The sequence below is a fragment of the Channa argus genome, chromosome 13 (assembly GCF_033026475.1).
Source record: "Channa argus isolate prfri chromosome 13, Channa argus male v1.0, whole genome shotgun sequence".
Classification (NCBI taxonomy): Eukaryota; Metazoa; Chordata; class Actinopteri; order Anabantiformes; family Channidae; genus Channa; species Channa argus.
Genome location: NC_090209.1, coordinates 6,798,184 through 6,817,670, shown reverse-complemented (window position 1 = coordinate 6,817,670; position 19,487 = coordinate 6,798,184). Strand labels below are relative to the sequence as shown.

Here is a 19,487-nt window from a genome sequence, read left to right as displayed (position 1 = left end):
ACATCTGCTGGTGACCAGCCAGTAATCTGCAAGTGAATCTGTAAAGCTTTCAAGTTAGATGTTATCACTGTAATCCAATCATGTTTCCAAGCTTTTTTCTCTTGGCGTACAGTAGCTCTGTCTTTCATCTGCATTGCACCTGTGATGTTTCCATCTTCTGTTGTCTCATAGGCAAACAGACATGCACTCAACAAATTCTCACACGTGCTCAAACTCTGTATATATAACTCTGTTGAATATTTAAACAAAGGTGGTACTGAAGTGTAGGCAACCTGAAATAATGCTGACATGATTTTGTTTGATAGTCTAAATATGCTTCCCTTCTGAAATATTACCCTTTTCCCGGTTGAGAGCCTAAGCACCGCAGCACTCAATGATGTCTCCCACCACCTTACAGCCACTAAAACCACTATCTGTCTCATCAGGAGTAGTGGCTGGATGGCAGGTAGAGCAATGGAAAGTATTAAGAGGTGCTAGCAAGGTGTGACTGAGGCAGAGAGTGGAGCTTTACAGGAGAAACCCTTTTCTTTGCCTTGGTGCAGCAACAGATTCAGCAGCAGTAGCAGCTTGGTGATGTTCCTCCCCAGAGGATTTCCCTGTAAGAACAGAGTCACGGGTCAGGGTGAAGGTGGAGGGTGGAAGGACTGCGCTTGCTGTCACCTTTATCACCACTCACAGAGGGGCGGCCAAAAAATAGCAATAAACACTGAAACATGTGAGGGAAAGAGGCATGAGAGATGAGAATGAGCCTTGTGGTACAGGAGGTTTGACTACAGAAAAACTATTCCTGTTCTTGGAAAGCAAGGCAGGAGGAGAAAAGGAGAAACGTATAGTGTAGAGTTAATATGGAAGAGGAAGAAATAAGAGAAAGCATGCAATAAATAATAATCGGATCCGTGTAACACAAAAAGGTAATGCCACTTAATTCTATCGATATGACAATAATAATGTTTTTCCCTAAAACATGCATTTCTCTATTGTGCCATGGTAATTTGGATATTTTAGACACATGTCCAGTGAGCAATATGAGGAATACTGTCAGGTGGACGGAGAGGGCAGTGGGTGGGGCGGGGGGTTGGCGTGGCTGGTGGTCTGTTGGGCTGGCTGACGTCTCTGTCTCCTCCTCTCTCCCGGCAGTTCATGGCATCAAGTGGACTTGCAGCAATGGGAACAGCAGCTCTGGCTTCTCAGTGGAGCAGCTAGTGCAACAGATTCTGGACAGCCACCAAACTAAGCCACCTCCCCGGACTCACAACTGCCTCTGCACGGGCACCCTGGGTAAGGGCTAGAGGGTGGGATGGAGTTGGTTCTTAAAGAAAATGAGAAATTGAGAATTCAGCAAAAGAACCAAAACGGTCATAATGATACCGTATGGTAGATTTGTTTGGTAGGTATTTTTGGTAGATCGGACAAGGTGGTTGAGTTCTTCGGTCGGTGTGTTATACTCAAAGGAGTTTCAGGGTTATTGGCTTATTATTTTTTGCTTACAGGGCTTTGCCTGAAATGATTCCTCGTGAAACTTGATTACTAAATAGAATTATCATCATGGCTTTGTTTAATCTGTGTACAGTAACTGCAGTTCACTGTGCCTTGAACTGATAATTATCACTGCTGCACAACGCACTAAATGTTTGAGTGATTGTGTGGCTTGCTAAATGTAGAAGAAGGGTACATGCCAGTTCCCTCAACTGCATCCACTTCTCCCTCACTTATTATTTTTACTTTTGTCTTAGTCTGTCCAACTAAAGTTGCATGAAGGATATTAGAGAAAAGTCGTAGAGACGTGAAACCTGGATTGCATGTTTTTTTTTAATGACAGCAGCTCAGTTGGACTTTAGAGGTCCTGTAGTTTGTATTTGTCCAAAAACACACTTTCCAAATTATAATTAAGGTGCAGCATTCAAACTGTCTGCTCAGCTTTTTTTTTTCTTTTCAGTCTTTAAGATTGAACATCTGCTCATTTATTAAACCTACCTTCTCTATGTTTACTGTGCTTAACAACACAAGTACATTTATTTATTCAGTAATTAATTATTTGCATGTTCATTTATTACAGTTTTTAAATGAATTATTCTGGATTCCATATGATTATTGATTTACAGAAATGCATCACTATCTCAAATAGTTACTTTAAAATAAATGTAAATTATCTGAATATATTGCAGCTCTACATTTACACATGTTCAGCCTCATGGAAATTATGATAAACAACTAAAATTGTTGATTGCTGAAAAACATCAGATTCTCAATAATGTTATTCATAGTACGAAATAACAGGTCTTGAGGAGAAACATCTTCCCTTGCAAAAAGTCGTTGGTTCTTGTGGTTCTTGTCATTGAAATATACACCGATCAGTTTATTTAACCAGATGGTGCATCTGAGAACAAGTTAAATACATTACATTGCTTCTGTTTCCTTACATTTTTGTGTATTTTAGTATAAAGTGCTTTGCTGGTGCTGTGCTACACTTTAATAATAATCCAATCATCTGCAGCATCCAGTCACCAACAAGTTTCCAACAAAGGAAACCGTATGTCAGTCAGGTAAAAGACTTTCGTGAAGGACGCGCTCAAAAATTTTAAATCATCTCTCAAACATCGCTCAATACTTAGAGCAAATACGAGGGTTTGGAATGTCCTTTAACATGGGGGACTTGAAGAATCTCCACGGAAACTGTGGATTGATCAACAGTTATTTAAAGCAGTGGCTCTCAACCCTTTACGTCAAGGCCAACAGTTTTCGTGATATATCCAGCTTAGTTGCTATATTTTTATTTTCACCATGTTGTTACCTCTGGAGATGTTCTGTAATGTTGAGTGTTTATACTATTACTACTATGATACTACTAGCAAATAGCCTAAATTCTTAGGGATGATTATAGGGAGTGGCTTCAGGTGGTCAGTGCCATCATTGGTGTATGGCAGACTAACATTTCACTGGAAAAATATTCATTCGATAAAGAAAAAAAAGGATCTTCATAGTTTGGGTGATCTTTATTTTACCTGCCAACGTGAACAAGTGGCCATTACAAACTCTATCCGGCCACCCCACCCCTGATTGTAAGATACTCAACCCTTATGGAATTTGAGATTGTAGACTAGAACTGTCAAATTAATTTGAACTGTAGTAAAATATAATTTCAAGATACTTTATTGTCATTATTAAGCCAATTTTACTCCCCTCAAAATTCACTAACAATACAAAACAATACCCCCCCCCAAAAAAATGCAATTTAATCTACTTATAAAAGATATATTCTTATGGATTAACCAACATTTAGTACAGAAAGAAGTTGAATGCATATGTGTGTAGTTTTGCCAAGTAACACCATTATCTGCAGTTTAATTGATATCAATAATATTGATATTTCTAAAATAATTAATTGTTTAATTTAATCATTTCTGTTCTTTCACTTCTTCTATTATTTCCTTACTAGTATTTGTTATCCAATTACTCAATTGATCAATAGCTGCAGCCCTGGTCATGGCTCATTCTGAAATAGACAAACTATTCTTTGATGTCATTGTAGTAAATCAGTAAATCAACCAATCAACTACAACGTTAAAGTCACCTAGTGTTTTTGTTATAGATGTGCATTTGATATGACATGTTTTTTCAAATAAAAATATTATGAATTAATAAATGCTGATGTTCATTTTGGGTGAACCACCTGTCAGCACACAAAGGGCTTTAAATCAGCTCCACCACAATGATCTTTGACCTTTGTTTTTTATTATTAATGCTATATGTTTTGCCACAATTACCATAGTCAGAGCTGTTTGAAATACATTATTTTCTTATAACCTAGTATTTTTACTAGTTAAAGTAAAAGATTGGAATTGGTGCTTGTAGTGCATATTTATTTAAGCCAATGCCTGCACTTTTACTTGAGGATTGAGTTTGTGTACTCTTTTCAGCTCTGCAAACACAATTTCTTGCTCCATTTAAGGCTGTGTAGGTATAGACTGCTGAATTTGGCCATGCTGACCCTTATCCTCCATGACAAAATTAGGAACACAAGTTGAATAGTATATAATATCCCTCCGTTGTATTTGTCTGGCTGTTGCCATGCTGCCATACAAATCTTCTTATTCACTCACTGTATAATTACTAGAAACTGGTTTTATCATGGTTTTATCACTATGAAAAAAATGTTTCTTTCACAAATTGATTAACACAAAAACAACAACACCATCCATATTTTTGTGTACTTTTTGAACAGTAGATAAATAAATAGCATGTATTCATTGTTGCTCTTTTTGTCCTCACATAGGTGCAGGGAGCAGTGTGCACCACAAATGCAACAGTGCCAAACACCGCATCATCTCCCCTAAGGTTGACCCTCGCTCTGGGGGCTACAGCAGTGCTCACTCTGAGGTACAGAACAACGATGTCTCAGAGGGGAAGAACGAACACAGCACCCATGGTGGAGGCAAAGGATCTGGGGGTGGAGGTGTGGGGAGCAGTGCCAGGGAGAAACGCAATGGCAAAGTCCACAAACCAGTCCTGCTGCACCAGAACAGCACAGAGGTGTCCTCCACCAACCAGGTTGAGGTCCCTGACACCACTCAGAACTCCCCTGTCTCCATCAGCAGTGGCCTCAACAGTGATCCTGATATGGCTGACAGCCCCGTGGTAACAGGGATGAGCCATGTGGCGTCTGTCATGTCTGGCCTGTCCCAGAGTGTCTTCATGTCTGAGGTCACTGGAGACCCTGTATACAGCATGTCTCCTACTGGGGGTCCCAACACTCACCTGATGGGTGCCGATGCCACCTCACAGGGCTTGGTGCTGTCTGTGACTTCTGACCGTCACAAATTTGCCTTCCCGAGTGGTGGAGTAGGGGAACCTGGGTCAACTGCTGCAGGAGATGGTCTGTCCATGTTGTCAACAGCTGGGGTGTCTGAGGAACTGGTGCTCTCCAGCAGTCTGGATGCTGGAACCATCAAGATCCCAGAGACCAACATGAACTTTGATCCTGACTGCTTCCTTAACAACCCCAAACAGGGACAGACCTATGGAGGCAGTGCACTAAAGACAGAGGGAAACTCTTCCTCAACATCATCTTCCTCTGGTGGCAGCAGTAGCTCCAACGGCAGTCTGCAGCGCTCCCCCACCATGTCAGACAATGGCTACACCTTCAGCTCAACTTTGGTAAAGAATATCAAGACAGAAGACACATCCTTTGAGCAACAGCTGGCTAAGGAGGGTGGCTACCAGGTTGGGACAGTAGTGAATTGTGGCAGCGGGGTGTCTGTGTCATCTGGTGCTGGTTCAGGGCAGGGTAGCCTTACTCTGACTCCAGCTGGCTCCCTGCTTCCTTCTGGTGGGGGTCTGAGTCCCAGCACAACCCTGGAGCAAATGGATTTCAGTGCGATTGATGCCAAGCAGGACTATACTTCCAGTGCTACCACAGTAAGCTATGGTCAAGCCATGTCCAGTCCTCACATGCAACACCAGAATCGTTCACCCAGCTTCTTCCTCCAAGATGCCTCTCAGACTGGCCAGGCACAGCAGGGAAGGCCAGGTATGGGTCAGAAAACACATTTGATGGAGCACAACTCCCATGATTCTGGAGCTTACATAGGCCTGCAGGTGGTAAAAACAGATTCTCCTGGCAGCAACGGACACCTCCACCACCACCACCAGGCCCATCAGACACAGCACAGGGTCAACTGTAATGGGGGCTCACCCACAGAGGGACCTGGCCAGGCTGCCTCTCTCCAGCTACTGCAGTACCAAGGGACCTTCCCTGGGATTGGCACTGAGCATGAGGAGGTGGTGGGACTGGAGCAACCTGGCAGTGGGAGTTCAGGTCAGGGTGGAGCTACTGAGAATGGAGCTGACAATCTAATCAAGCCAGGGGACCACATTCAGACCTGTGGAGCAGGAAATGGAGAGGGTGGAGCCACAGAGCACTACCTACAACAAGCCTCCGAAGGTGCTGGAGGAGGGACTGGAGGTGCAGCAGAAGGTGTTGCAATTCATAATGGAAATAATAACAGTGATGGCAGCAACCATTCCCAGCAGCAACAGCAGCTGCAGCCTCTACTCCAAGGCACAGGCATGGTCCAGGGACTTTACAATGCTGTTACAGCCCACCAAGGCCTAGGTGGAGCAGCCAATAACGGAGGAGCAGGGGGGGCAGGCATGGAGATCAGTCTGGATCACTTTGACATCTCTTTTGGAAACCAGTTCTCTGACCTCATTAATGACTTCATTTCAGTGGATGGCAGTGGAACCGCAATGGCAGCTGGAGGGGCCCTCTATGCTCATCAGCTAGTCACATCCCACAGCTCTGATAATCAGAACACAGCTGGTGGGCCCGCACAGCAAGGACAAGAAGATGGGGGGGCAAGGGGCTCTGGCTATAGCCCCTCAGAGCTCTGCCTTCAACCTTGTTGCAGTCCCCAGTCTCTTAGTGGAGGGGCTGGAGCAGGGGCCAATGCAGGAGAGGCAGGCTCATTGTCCTACATGAATGTTGCAGAGGTGGTCTCTGCAGCTGTGGCCCAGGGGGCTCTGGGGATGCTTCAGGCCACAGGGCGGCTCTTCATGGTCACTGACTATTCTCCTGAGTGGTCCTACCCTGAGGTGAGTGTGTGTCACAAGTAGTGTTTTATGTCTGGGTTTCTTTAGTCGTCATTTCTTCAAATTACACTGCACATCATTACTTTACTTTAGTTTATTTTTTTCTTTGAACAGGGACAATGCACATTAATCAACATTTCTGTAAATATGCCAGTGTTTGCTGTTTAGCTAATTTGCAACTGTTCCTGGTTTTGCAACAAGTCCCTGGGCAGGGTGTTAAATGCCAAGTAAAACGAATGTATTTATTTATTGTTTCAGAATTTGCAGTTTGTGTAACAAAGTGTCTTCATGAATGAATCCAAATGTGATTTGGGGTTATTGCAGTGGTAATACACCAGTTAGCCTTCTTAGACTATACATGTTGAAAAGAAGCAACCATTTTGGGAACGTACATAAAATTCTGGTAATCTCTTTTACTTATGATTTTATAATGCCCTTATTGTAATGGCACACTTGTGTTTGGATTCCGATTGCAGGTTTTCACACCAAAAATAATGAAAAAATGCATTTAAGCCTCTTAAACTGATTTGCTAATTCGTAGTGAATGATAATCTTTTGATGATCTCTATTGAAACGTCAAAAGTACACCAGTAGCTGCTCAATAGATTAACTTGACACAGTGCGTTTCAGTTGTATTCAGAGCCCTTCTCTGTTTGCACTTTTGTGTTTTTTGGCCTTTCAATCTATAGTCAGTAACTCATAATGACAAAATGAAAACACGATTTTGGCGCTGTTTTTGCTTAAAATACATAAATCTCTCTTTTACTGACGTATACAGACCCTTTAATGTGGCATTCCAAATTTTGGTCTGTTTCTGTCATTGAAATAATGAATGAATGAATCTCAGCAGGACTTTTATCAATCAGGACCTTATAGGAGTGTCACTAGGAAGAAACCACTTTAAATTAAAGGCATATTCCATCCCATGCTTTGTGTGTGGTAAACACAGTGCACTGCCCATCACCTGGCTAGTACCATTCCAACCACGAAGCATGGCTCCTACACAGTACCAAATAAATGACATGAATATATTTTTTTATATAGATATTTATTAGATTATTTACTTTAATGGAGTTCTGTATAAATTTCTGGATAAAATATGTATTTGTATTTTGTCAGATTGATGCGTGAATATCAAAAGGTTTATTGATTTTAAATAATTCTACAGCGCAGTAAAATGAGCAAAAAAACAAAATACATTCTAAAGTGACCTTTTTCTGGTATGAAAACTAACATATTTTAAAATTAATGGAAAGTTAATTAGCTCTAGTTTTTTTTTCAAAGGCAAACAAAAAATGTGTTATATAGAAAATAATTGTTATATATAGAGCAAATCTTTAAGTCTAAGTGGGGTTTTATAGTCAAAAGACGGGTTTGAGACTTCAATTTACCACTCTAAATGCGTGTTCAACTGGAATCCCAGTGAAGACTAAGGAGTATATCAATAATATCCAAATTTATTTATTTATTTTTTTGTCCTTTCGGCTTATCGCGTAAGTTCAGGGTACTCACAGCAGATTATTAGTCTGTTGATTTGGCACAGTTTTTATGCCAGATGCCCTTCCTGACACAACCCTCCCAAATGCTCTGGGTGGGCTGTTGGGGGTTCAGTGTCTTGCCCAGGGACACTTCGACATGTGGTTGGGAGGAGTGGGGCACGACCTTCTGACCCTTTGGTCAGTGGGTGGCCACTCTACCAACTGAACCACTGCCTTCCCCATCCAAACAAAATAATGATGAGCAATAATTACATTAACATGTACATTTAGTCATTTAGCAGACGCTTTTATCCAAAGTGACTTACAATGAGGTACAAGGCAAGTAATTTAGCAAGAGTAAGTATAAAGTAAATAATTATTAAGGACATGGATGACAAGAGCATGGAAATATGAAAAGTTCCCTAGGGAGATTCTTTTTCAGGTTTAAATTGCAAAAGCTGTTGAAGTTGTGATTCTGATAAGAGGCTGTCCTAATTGCAGCTGAGTGGTATTATCACCAATTACAGCATTAGTCTTGAGAGAACTTAGCGGAGTACTTGTCTGCAAATCATGTAGTAGCCAGGGTTTTAAATGTAAAAAATGTTTCAGAGTCACTTGGAGCTAGTAGAGTAGATGTATACAGGTGATAACATGATGGGACTTTTAGCAAATCAATCTGGATAACAACATTAGTTAAACGTTAGCGATATGAATGTAACATAATTTACATTTACACTTAGTCATTTAGCAGACGCTTTTATCCAAAGCTACTTACAAGTGAGGTACAAGGCAGCAAAAATCAAGGAGTCAAGGAGAAAACATCAAAGCAAAGTCATTTTAGAAAAGTGTTGACATTTCATGAGATACAAGTGCAAGAAAGAGTAGATAGAATTGTTAAAGCAGTTCTACTGAAGTAGTTTACAAAAAATAAAGACCTCAAGTTTTTTCACCAGTCCTTAATTATGTACTTCCACAGTTTTGTCCATATTACAGCATAATATCAACAGTAATACCTTAAACCCACCACCGGGGAGCAGCATAATATTTAGATGCAAGGTTTAATTGAATGTTTAGGGTTTTCTACAGAAAATGGTACAGCAAAATGATGAGGGTCATCCACATGATGGCAGCAGAGATCAGCATAGAAGCGTTTGCTTTTCTTACGTGTTATTCTTATTTTGGCACACTAGATGGCAGGCTAACATCAAACACGGTCATCATGTATGCATAAAACTGGCATGGCAGGTGTGTTGAGTTTACTTTGTACCTTTGTTCGGTTTTGCAGGGTGGAGTTAAGGTGCTGATCACTGGGCCCTGGCAAGAGGCCAGCTCAAACTACAGTTGCTTGTTTGACCAGATCTCAGTCCCAGCCTCTCTCATTCAACCTGGGGTGCTGCGCTGTTACTGCCCTGGTAAAAGCTCACACACGAAAAGAAGAGAGGGGACATTTCACTGTCACACACACTTTTATGTGAATCATAAATTGTCAGAGGAGCTGCTAGCGTATTCAACTTTACTGGAGAGTTTTGGAATAATCTTTTTTGGAAGTTAATTGCTTTACAGACCATTTATTGTACTTACTCCGATCTAGCGACATAAGTCCTGAACTTTTTGTTTACACAGAGTAGTTAAACATACAAAGTAGAGCCTGTTAGTACTCATGAACAATTCTGACCAGCCAACAATGACATGGATCAAGCTGTATGTGCCCTGAAATCTGCTTTTCCTCTCCAGCTCATGACACAGGTCTGGTGACGCTACAGGTGGCTGTCAGTAACCAGATCATCTCCAACTCAGTGGTGTTTGAGTACAAGGCCCGTGCTCTTCCTTCACTGCCATCATCTCAGCATGACTGGCTCTCACTAGATGGTATGTCTCACCTCAGATTTGCAAAAGCTTTTGTTGTTTATTGTATCTTGGTTCTGTCTGCTCATTATTCAGTCGCTATAATTCTTGATTTCTCTACATTTGTTCTGCAAATCTCCTGTTACCTTATTAACTTTGTTCGTTTTGACTCAAATTCTTTACTATGAACTCCTACTTTTTCATATGCATTAAGACTTCTGGATGCCACATGATAGCATAACCGTAGAAAAGTCTTAGGAATTATTCTATCTATCTTACATTGTTATACACTTATGTATCAACTAATGCAGGGGCATCATGTTATAATTTATGCAATGGAATGAGTAAATTTACTGCACGTTGTATGTAGGGTAATATTTCGGCTGCACTTTTGATTGACATTTGCATGAGAGTGTTCAAGTTATTGTGTGTTATATATCACAGTTGCAAGACTCTATGTTGAGAATTCTGACCAAAGGATAAACTGTTCTATAATTGTGTGTCTAAAATCCTGGTTCATTGATCCTTAAAGGGAAATGTCACAGTCAAATCATTTACTTGCCTGTGTTTATAGAATTTGTGTGAGTGAGAATCTTTCAACAATCAGTCAACATCTACTGGAATTGTATGCTATAGACAGGGTGATTAACTTACAGTAAAAACTGAAGAGTTGTGTTTGGTTTATTATTTCAAGACAATGGCAAAAATGACTTTGGTATTCTACCGAAAATATTCTTAATAGTATATTGATCACATATTGAGCTCATGCTGCCCTTCCTCAAACGGTTTCAGTGTAATGTGACAAAACCTTATTGTTGCTAGTGCAATGACAAATTTGGACCATGCTTCCCACGTTGTATGAAAAAAAGCATTTACAGTAGGTCTTCAAATATTACAATAGATTCTGCAGGGCTGGCAAGTTACCATTGTCTTTAAATTCAAGGGAAGACTGACTCACTGACTCAGGAGATCTACTGTAGACATGTTTAACAGGATGTAATGAGGATGGAACTCAGTGTGTGTGTGTGTGTGTGGTTGGGGAAGCATTGCTGCACTGCTTGAGTGTTGACAGGATAAAGTAGGGCATGGTAAAGCACGGGCTCACAGGACAGCTGCATTGCAGACGGCCCTTGAGGGAGTGGGAGTGAGCAATAGAGAACTGGCGGCTCCCATACGCGGCAGTAACAGTGGATCCCTCCGCCATTCATACCCTACACTGGCCCATTCACAGAACCATTTTAGGAGGTGCTGGCTGTTACAGAGAAAACAGCCCACCCTATTACCTTACTTACATTAACTCTTTCTCTGCCATCCCTCTTCATGCTAATTCACAGAGGTTACTGAGTGCATCGGACTTTTCAAATGGGAAATGCTTGTAGAGTTCAGCTCAATTTACCTTTGTTAGTAATAAATCCCTTTTGAACAATTGTAAGAGTGACAAATTTGACACGTAATGTAAAAACGAGCTTTTGCAAAAGACTAGAAATATATATATAGGATTGTTCCTTTGGATTGTGGATGTTTGGTGTTCACACACATTACTACACCAGATTAGTGGCTCTCTAATATCCGGCACACCGTAACGTGACTAGCAGCTTCAGCACCACGGCACCGTGGACAGCGACTCTGAAGCACGGAGCACTTTGAAACGCACGAGGCTTATTACAGAATATTTGATTTCACGGGAAACTAAATGTTTGGATCTGTTTAGCATTGAACCCTACCCGGGCTTTTGAAAGCGAGAAGTTCCACTGTAATATCTGGATCGTTTAACTTTCAAAAGTAGAACAGGGTGTAATCACTGGAACATGTGGTTATCGATAATGTCCACGAGCCATTTGTTAGCCCAATTCCAGAGCACCAGTGTGACAAGATTCTGTCCTGCTACGTGTTTGTGCTTCCGCTATTTAACCCCTGAGGTCAGTCTCCTGATTAACTATGGGGTGCTGACATTTCGCTGCATAAGCGCACCAGTGAGTCCGCAGCGGTGTTCTGCGCCGCTCTGAGAGGCTGTTCTCTCATGGAAGACTCACTGTGCTACTGTAAGATGTGCTAATGGCACAGCTGCCTGCCTGCCTTGATTTGTCATAATGCAGAGTGGGGGAAGGGGCGCTTTTCTCTGCAGCACTGCAGGTACGGAGCCATGGGCAGGACAGAGAAGCTGTCGGAGCTGCAGAGAGCTCATCGTCTGCCCCAATAAGTCCCTGAGCTCAGATCCCGCGACCCGAGCCCGGAGAGGTTCGCTGGGCACTGCCAAATTGCAGCCCCGCATAGCAGCAATACAGACTGTGAGTGTTGAGGGGAGCGTGTTGAGAGTAGCGGCAGAGCCCGAATACACCGGCGTGACAAACGGCAGACCGTGTACACACAATGCAGGAGCGGAGGAGTGGGCGTGTTTGGGTAAACATGCTAAACTACCGCAAACAGAGCGAGGTTTAGTTTCAGACGGGAGCTCGGCTGGAGAAGGCGAATCCGGCCGATGTGCCGACCCTCTGTGGGAGAGACCACTTGCAGGCGCATAAACAGACACACGCGTCGAGCAGAGTAGATCTATTTGGGCAATGCTTGTTGTTAATAATGTTATAAGGCAACAATAACAATAAAGGAGCGAGCTCTCATGAGCACGACTACGGCGGCGAGCGGGAATCGGGGCGTCTGTTTACCGGTGGCACGTGCGCACAACGACTACTAGCAGCGGTATTTGTCATTTTACTGCAGGCTGGATTAGTAGCGACTACTAGAAACACCAGAAAAGTGTGTGTGTGTGTGTGTGTGTGTGAGGTGAAACAAGTGAAGAGGAGGAGGGGGCTATTAGAGGAAGAAGAGTAGTGAGCGGTCTTTCTCTCTCTCTCTCTCTCTCTCTCTCTCTCTCTCTCTCCCCACGTCGCTCTCTTCCCTCACTTTGTTCTATTGTTGACGAGTGCTCCGTTGAGATTGAGATGCACTCTGCATCAAGGATATATATATAATTTTTTTGTAATTTTTTCGCCGTATAAGACCATGCAGTAGCCCCACCGTCAGACTATGGGGGCAAAACTGCAGTTTAAGTGAAATGCAGCTTTGGTTGGACTTCTTTGGGTCAGGATGCCAATGAATGACACCTGCATTTCCTAAAAGACAAGAGGGGGTATTTTTGGCTTTGAGGTGGACTCTTTCTCACTCTCTTTCTACCAATGGAAAATAAAATAGAAGGTTAGAAGTGTTAAGTTCAACCTATGGCTGTAGTGATGTGTTGTGTTGTGTTTGTGTTGTGTTGGAGCTGTTTTGTTTTTTTTACATTTTATTCTTGAATATTCTGTGGAATATTGGTGTATGACACAAGAAGTTGAAGTTTCTTCAAACACCTCGCATGCCAAGTTGCTGTGTGTTTGTGCTGTGGTGGAGTATTAAAGAAATACTCAGTTTTATCCACATGCTTCTCTTTGGTTTCACTCTGCCTCATTGCAGAGCACCGGAGAGTTGACGTTGGTAATAGCCAACTCCTGACTCGTGCTTGAGTGTATTAGACTCCTTAAGGCACATTCAGAGACCAAAATATGATCTTAATTCCTGACATTTGAACAGAAAATAAACTTATAGCTCTCCTGCATATGTTTTCCAAGTCTTTGTAGTTTTGGGAAAACTCAGCTCCCTCATTTAAAGGATTAACATGTCTTTCTCGACAGTTTGGTCTGTTTAACTGTGTGATCGTGACTGTTTGTAGTCAGGTTGGTGTCTTTATATTCAGAGCTGCAAGTTCTGTTTCACATGTGGTTGAAAGTACGGCATTTGCTCCAGTCTTACATATTAGAGGACTGTCGCATCCCTGAGTGCTGCTCAGGTTATCGGGGCCAGCATGTCCTCGGTGAAATCTACTTAAGCTGTTGTTTTTTGGTTCACGTTGCATTCAGAACTATTCTATGAACAGCATGAACTAATTAAATAACACAATTGTCCCAAATAAAAAGTACACATTGCTGCAACGGTCCATAGTTAACACTGCCTCTGAGCATTTCAGCACCAATGATTTGTCAATGGTGACTGTTTAACCCCATTTAATGCTCATATTTTGCTTTATTTTGGTTCAGGAGCTTTCCAGAATATTTAAAGTAAGATGGTTGCAAATATACATTTATATACCTGTTGCTCATGTGTGAAGTAAAAGAAGCGATGCATACTGTACATTGCTGCCTCCTAAAACACAAAAGATATTTACAAAAGACCAAAGTTTCCAAGTCTGGTAAATTTCTATAAATCAACCATTGTCTGGCCACTTTAATATACTTGACAGAAGTATGACAACTTTGAACTTTGCACCTGCACAAACCTGTGTATTAGTTTGAGTAGTTACAGTGTTAGCAACATTGTTATATACTTGCTGCATAAGCAACATAAGTATCATAATAATATTTTTAAATCCACTTTACCAATAGTTTTATCCCCTTTGCTACCACAGCCTTAAATAAAATACCCCTAAGAACAATGTGCAGATGGGCCATAGGTGGCTGTGTGGATTTGTATATTTAAGTTCATCTACCGTCTACAGTCTGTCTGACTGTCTACCTCTGTCTTTTATCTGTGAGTTACTGTATGAGTGTCAAAGCATATCCTTCTTTTGTGCAATAATTCCTGCTGCCATATGTGATTTGCACTATAATTGCTAATCCTTTTCACCTTCTCATCTACTAATTTATGTCTGTTGACTATAGTCTTTTAGCAAAGGCTTAACGGTTTTGAATGACAATAAAAGTGAACTTTAATATCTTAAACTATAACATATTTTCTGTACTAATAATATTAAACAAAATCATATTTTTAGTTATTGTAATTTTTGAAACGTTGTCACTGGAACAGGTACAACAGTAGAACCCAGTATATTTAACAGCAATATTATAAATAGTAGTTCTAGCAGCAGTCATATTGGCCTACAATACTTACTGTACACCCGGAGATGATAGATCAGCCCAGAGAGTTTAAAGAGATAGGGCCAAAGAGAAATGGTCATTTGGAGACAACACATAGATTTAAGGTTTTTATAGTACGTGTTTACAGTTTGTGCTTTTATTTTATCAAGACCCACAGACTGTTTTTGGCTTGTTAATAGGTTTTTTCTCACAGTGATGGCAATTGTATAATTCATCGCTTAACAGTCAAATTAGGTCCAAGATACAGTGTGCAGTAGCTGGCAGACATAATAACACCTTGTCTATCTATTACCACTCAATATGTAAGTGATTTTACTTTCATAAAAAGGATGTGTTGAGTAAAGTTTTTGGTCAGGTTTGAAGCTGTAGTCTGTGGGTTGTATTAGGTTACATAATGCTATGTATGTATGTTTATGTATCCTCAGCTAATTGCACTGTACTGTATACTAATAGCTATAATGCAGGGGAAATGCTTACTTCATGTAATGTTGCAAGCTTTGCTTCACATTTGTAAGTCAGTCTGCTAATGTGCTTAGCAAAGACAGGTTTGGTTGCTGCTCAGATATGTCCAGCTGTGCAGTTATATCCTTCTCAGCTATCTTAAGATGATAAATTGAAATAGAGTAGGTAATATACATAGGTAAAACCAAGCATACATTGTCTCACATTCAAGATCAGATGTCTAAAGGCTGAAATGTAATCTTTTTGAAATGTGAAATCATTTTTCAGTCTGAGAATACTGTCAATGCTTTTAGTCTTACTGTGCTGTCTTACTATGAATGGAGAACTTTGGAGCCATCCTGTGCCTTGACCTGCAGTGTTTTGTATCAGTTTGATTAATCATTTAAATTATTTCTTTACTCATCTCTCATTTGCACTTACGCCTGCAGCTGATGTGTTAGACAGTATATAATTGTTTATGCAAATAGAAAGCTAATGACATGCACTGTGCTTGTTACTGTATCAGTTGAACACTGATTAAAAAAACATCAAACTACTCAACTACACAAGACAAAAAGCCAATACTGTATCAATCTATTAGTGTTATAGCAGATGGCAGTAAATCCCTGTGGTGTGCACATTTGCCTCAGTGTGATACAGTCCAGCTACTGTATTTAGTGTTCAGACTGTACTCAAATTGACCTATGAAGCTGGAAAAATGCCAGTAGGCTAAGGGAAGCTTCACCTTTGTGGCAGAACAGAAGAGCATCCTTCAAGTACCTTTATTTATAGTTATTACCCTGCTTCATATGGGGAACAATAAATAATTTCTGTCAGAAAAGAGTAAGGATGCAAAATATAAGGCTTCCTAATTTTGAAATTTCCACACCTGTTCCTGATGTGTTGGTTGTTTGTTTGTTTTCATGTACTACTGCATAAGAAATATACTAGTGACACAGACATCTGGCAGGCATAGCCTTTTTTTTTAGCCTTGATAAAATGTTCATATTCACAAAGCTGATTGCCTTGTGTGTCAAGGGTTTGGTTATTGCAAATTGCTGTAAGCAACAACAGTAAAGACCTTCATTTCTGATTCAGTCCTAACTATATCGTAAACTGAAATCTTTAAGTGACCCTTAAATGTAAATGTAAATGCATCTGTCAGTTTGTGTGTCAGCCTTGCCATGGATTGACAGCCTGTCTTGAATGTACCCTGCTCCTCGACACAACTACTGCAACATTATACAAGATAAGCAGTACAGCAGATGAATAGATGGTATCTTTGTATAGATTTGATGCCACAACAACAGTTTCTACAAAAGAAAGGTGTTTATATCATAAACAGTACTATTCTTAAATTAATTGCAGTCTTCTGTTATTAATATGTTATCACAAGAATAAAAAGACAGTAAAATCAGCCTTTGATCAACAGAAAACCATGTGTTCTAGCTGTGAGGGCTGCTGCCAGATGGCCTGGCCTCTTCCTCTGCATGGTCACAAATACCAGCCCCTGTCAGTCATCTCACAGAGACCCAGAGGGAGGCTACCTACGGTCTTTCTATGGAGTTACATGTGAGAAGCTGACGGGCTGCAGAGAGATAATGAGGTCCAACAGTAAACTTGATTGGCATGAACACAACTAGAGTTTCAGAAGTGGGGATTAAAGATGTCCTCCCGCACTTTATCAGGTGACTATATGAATAAGCTTATAAACATTTAGAGATGAATAATAATAAGATATTCTGTACAATGCGTGATGATTGATGATAGAGGACACATCTGGAACGTTCAGTTCATGTTGTTTATCCAAGACTTGCTTGCTGTAGTGATATTGTTCCCAAAACCCTTGAACCATTTTACTGTTCCTGGGGTTAAAATAAAAGGTGCTTGAGTGTGTGTCCAAGTACCCATGTTTTCAAGATAATGGGGCTCTAATAATAGTCCTCAGCTTGACATTTCTGAGTAGGGACAGACAAGTTGCCCTTCAGTGCTGGCCTCGGTGTGTCTTCTCTTGCCCTTCTTCTTCCTGCCCTTTCTCTTTACTCCCTTCTTCTCCTCTCTTCGTACTTCACTCTTGTCCCATGTTTACCTGCAATCTCTCCTGCTGTCTTCATCATTCCTCCCTTCAGTCTGTTCTCACTCCCGCTGTGCTTCGCTGTGTGTCAATAAACAGTCCTGTCCTTTCTTCCCTTGTCCATCCATATATCCATCTGTCTCATGAGGAGCTGCTGCCATGTCCCAGAGAGGACACATATCACACGGGGCAGGAGTGTGTGGATTGAAACCCAATCTACACAAACCCTCGCAGGTCCACTGTGCTTAGGTTCTCTCAGAGGACACCCATGTCCTTAGAGAGAAGCTAATAAGAAACAATAGCTCATTCATAGTGACACATGACAGACACTACATGCTAATACACACTACTGACTCTGCAGAGATCATACCCTAGTTTGACCACGCAGAAACTAAGCTGTAGTGCACCTGCAAAGGCTGATAAAATTTCACAGTCGAGTTGTGTCTTCACCTTTGGAGCCGAGCTTCTTAATTTGTGTTACAGGACCAGGTCACAGGCTGGTGTCTGGTACAGTATGTCTCCCACTGACAACATTAATAATTTTAATAAGAGTCTGTCTCATGGCAAGCGACTAAATTGCTCATTCGGGTTATCGGTCGTGACAGTTCAGGACCTGTTGTCACAGTGTACGGCGTTCCCTTTTTAGCCAATGAAACTGTCATGAAAACACCTGAAGGGTGGGTTTCTATTATTCCCCTTACTTCTATGGGGAAGCAAATTACTTATCAACATACCAACAAGAATTTCAAACTTCCAGTCTTAACTCTGTTATGTGTTCTTCCTAAATAAACTTTTACTCTCAACACTACAGAATAAAACACACCAGATACGAGTTCATGTAGACAGAGATGTAAGAGAATTGATGGAGCATCAAAAAGCATTTTCTTGCCTTTTCTATTGTCATGTCCAATTGATATTGGAAAAGTTACCATGGGTCCATGTGGGCATTACAGAAGCAAAAACAAGGGACACATAAGGTTTATGACATCTTCACAAGCTGGGGAACTGGACTCACTCACAGAAAACCTAGTTTGGCACTTTGGTTGATTAATCATCTTTTATTTAAATATTCTAAATATAATGAGTGGTGGTCTGCCTCATTTTAGCACACAGCTGTTTTTTTTTAAAATAGCATGTCACAGTTTGCCCTCAATGTGTGAGAGTCCCCACGTCTGCTGCCACACACCGTCACAAGGGAGTAAACCAGAGAGTGGGAGTGTGTTAACGTCGTCACGGTGTGGTTACAGTTCTGTTGGCTGCTCACCTTCCCTGTCTCCTCCTTTTCCCCACCCACTCAACTCTACCCCCATCCTCCCTCTGCAGTGGACGTGCATCGCATTTGGAGCAGCAGGCAGCAGGTGGAGATGACATCATCTGCACTGCAGCACACTGCAGCACTGGGTCTGAACAAAGACATGTCAGGCTACTGCTAACTATCCCTTCTCTCGTTTTCTCTCTTGCTCTCTCCATCATTATGTCTATGTCTCTTTTTACATGCCAGCAGGAGCCTTATATCAAGGCACGTTGTTATGCTTTGACCTATCTCAACCCTCTGAACCCCTCTTTCATTGCGCACTCAGGTTAAAACCGGGCCTCAACTCTTAGCTTCACCTGTCTCCACCAGTCATATAGTGGACAGGTGGAGATAAATCCGACAAAGGAATAAGCATTGCTTGTTTTCTCCAAGCATCTTTCCTCTTCAAGAGGAGTGTGATCTGCTGCTACATTCTACAGGATACGCAGAGCTCAAAAGCAGAGGCCTCAATGTTTTACTCAGAGTCCATTATTCACAGTGTAGCATGTGTCACTGAGAGCATTAATTTACAAGCTAGTTTTTCTGTTCAGTGACAGTAGTTATTTGGCCTCATTTATGGTAGTTTACAGGAGGTCTGACTGTGACATTTGCTCTCTACTGAGCCTTGAACCATGACTGCCAAGATACACTATAGCACAAATGTCACGAGGTCATGCTGTTAAGGCTCCCCACTTAGTGATTAGATCCCTATCTACAGTGTCAACATTGAAAAAACAGAGTAGGCCAATTACGCAAAAGCACAGCAAAGAAGATTTATAGACCCTATTTTTTTCATTGTTTGCCTTTCTCTTGCCATTTTCTGCCGGTGTACAGAGTCCTTCTCCTCCTCTTCATCAATAAGC

General features: G+C 41.3%; 1 protein-coding gene across 13 annotated transcripts in view; it reads left to right on the top strand.

Annotated features, from left to right (window-relative positions):
* The window catches only part of camta1a (calmodulin binding transcription activator 1a), a 269,527-nt gene that overhangs the window by 240,703 nt on the left and 9,337 nt on the right, over positions 1-19,487 (top strand). For 8 of the 13 annotated variants that reach the window (XM_067526775.1, XM_067526770.1, XM_067526771.1 and 5 more), the window contains 4 exons: positions 1,138-1,278; positions 4,274-6,591; positions 9,352-9,478; positions 9,801-9,935. In XM_067526775.1, coding sequence (XP_067382876.1) covers positions 1,138-1,278; positions 4,274-6,591; positions 9,352-9,478; positions 9,801-9,935 — 2,721 coding nt within the window. Of the gene's footprint in view, positions 1-1,137; positions 1,279-4,273; positions 6,592-9,351; positions 9,479-9,800; positions 9,936-11,973; positions 12,609-12,634; positions 13,104-14,602; positions 16,583-16,688; positions 16,945-19,487 lie in introns of those variants that run through there. The other 5 variants (XM_067526780.1, XM_067526773.1, XM_067526776.1 and 2 more) reach the window with 4 other exon arrangements.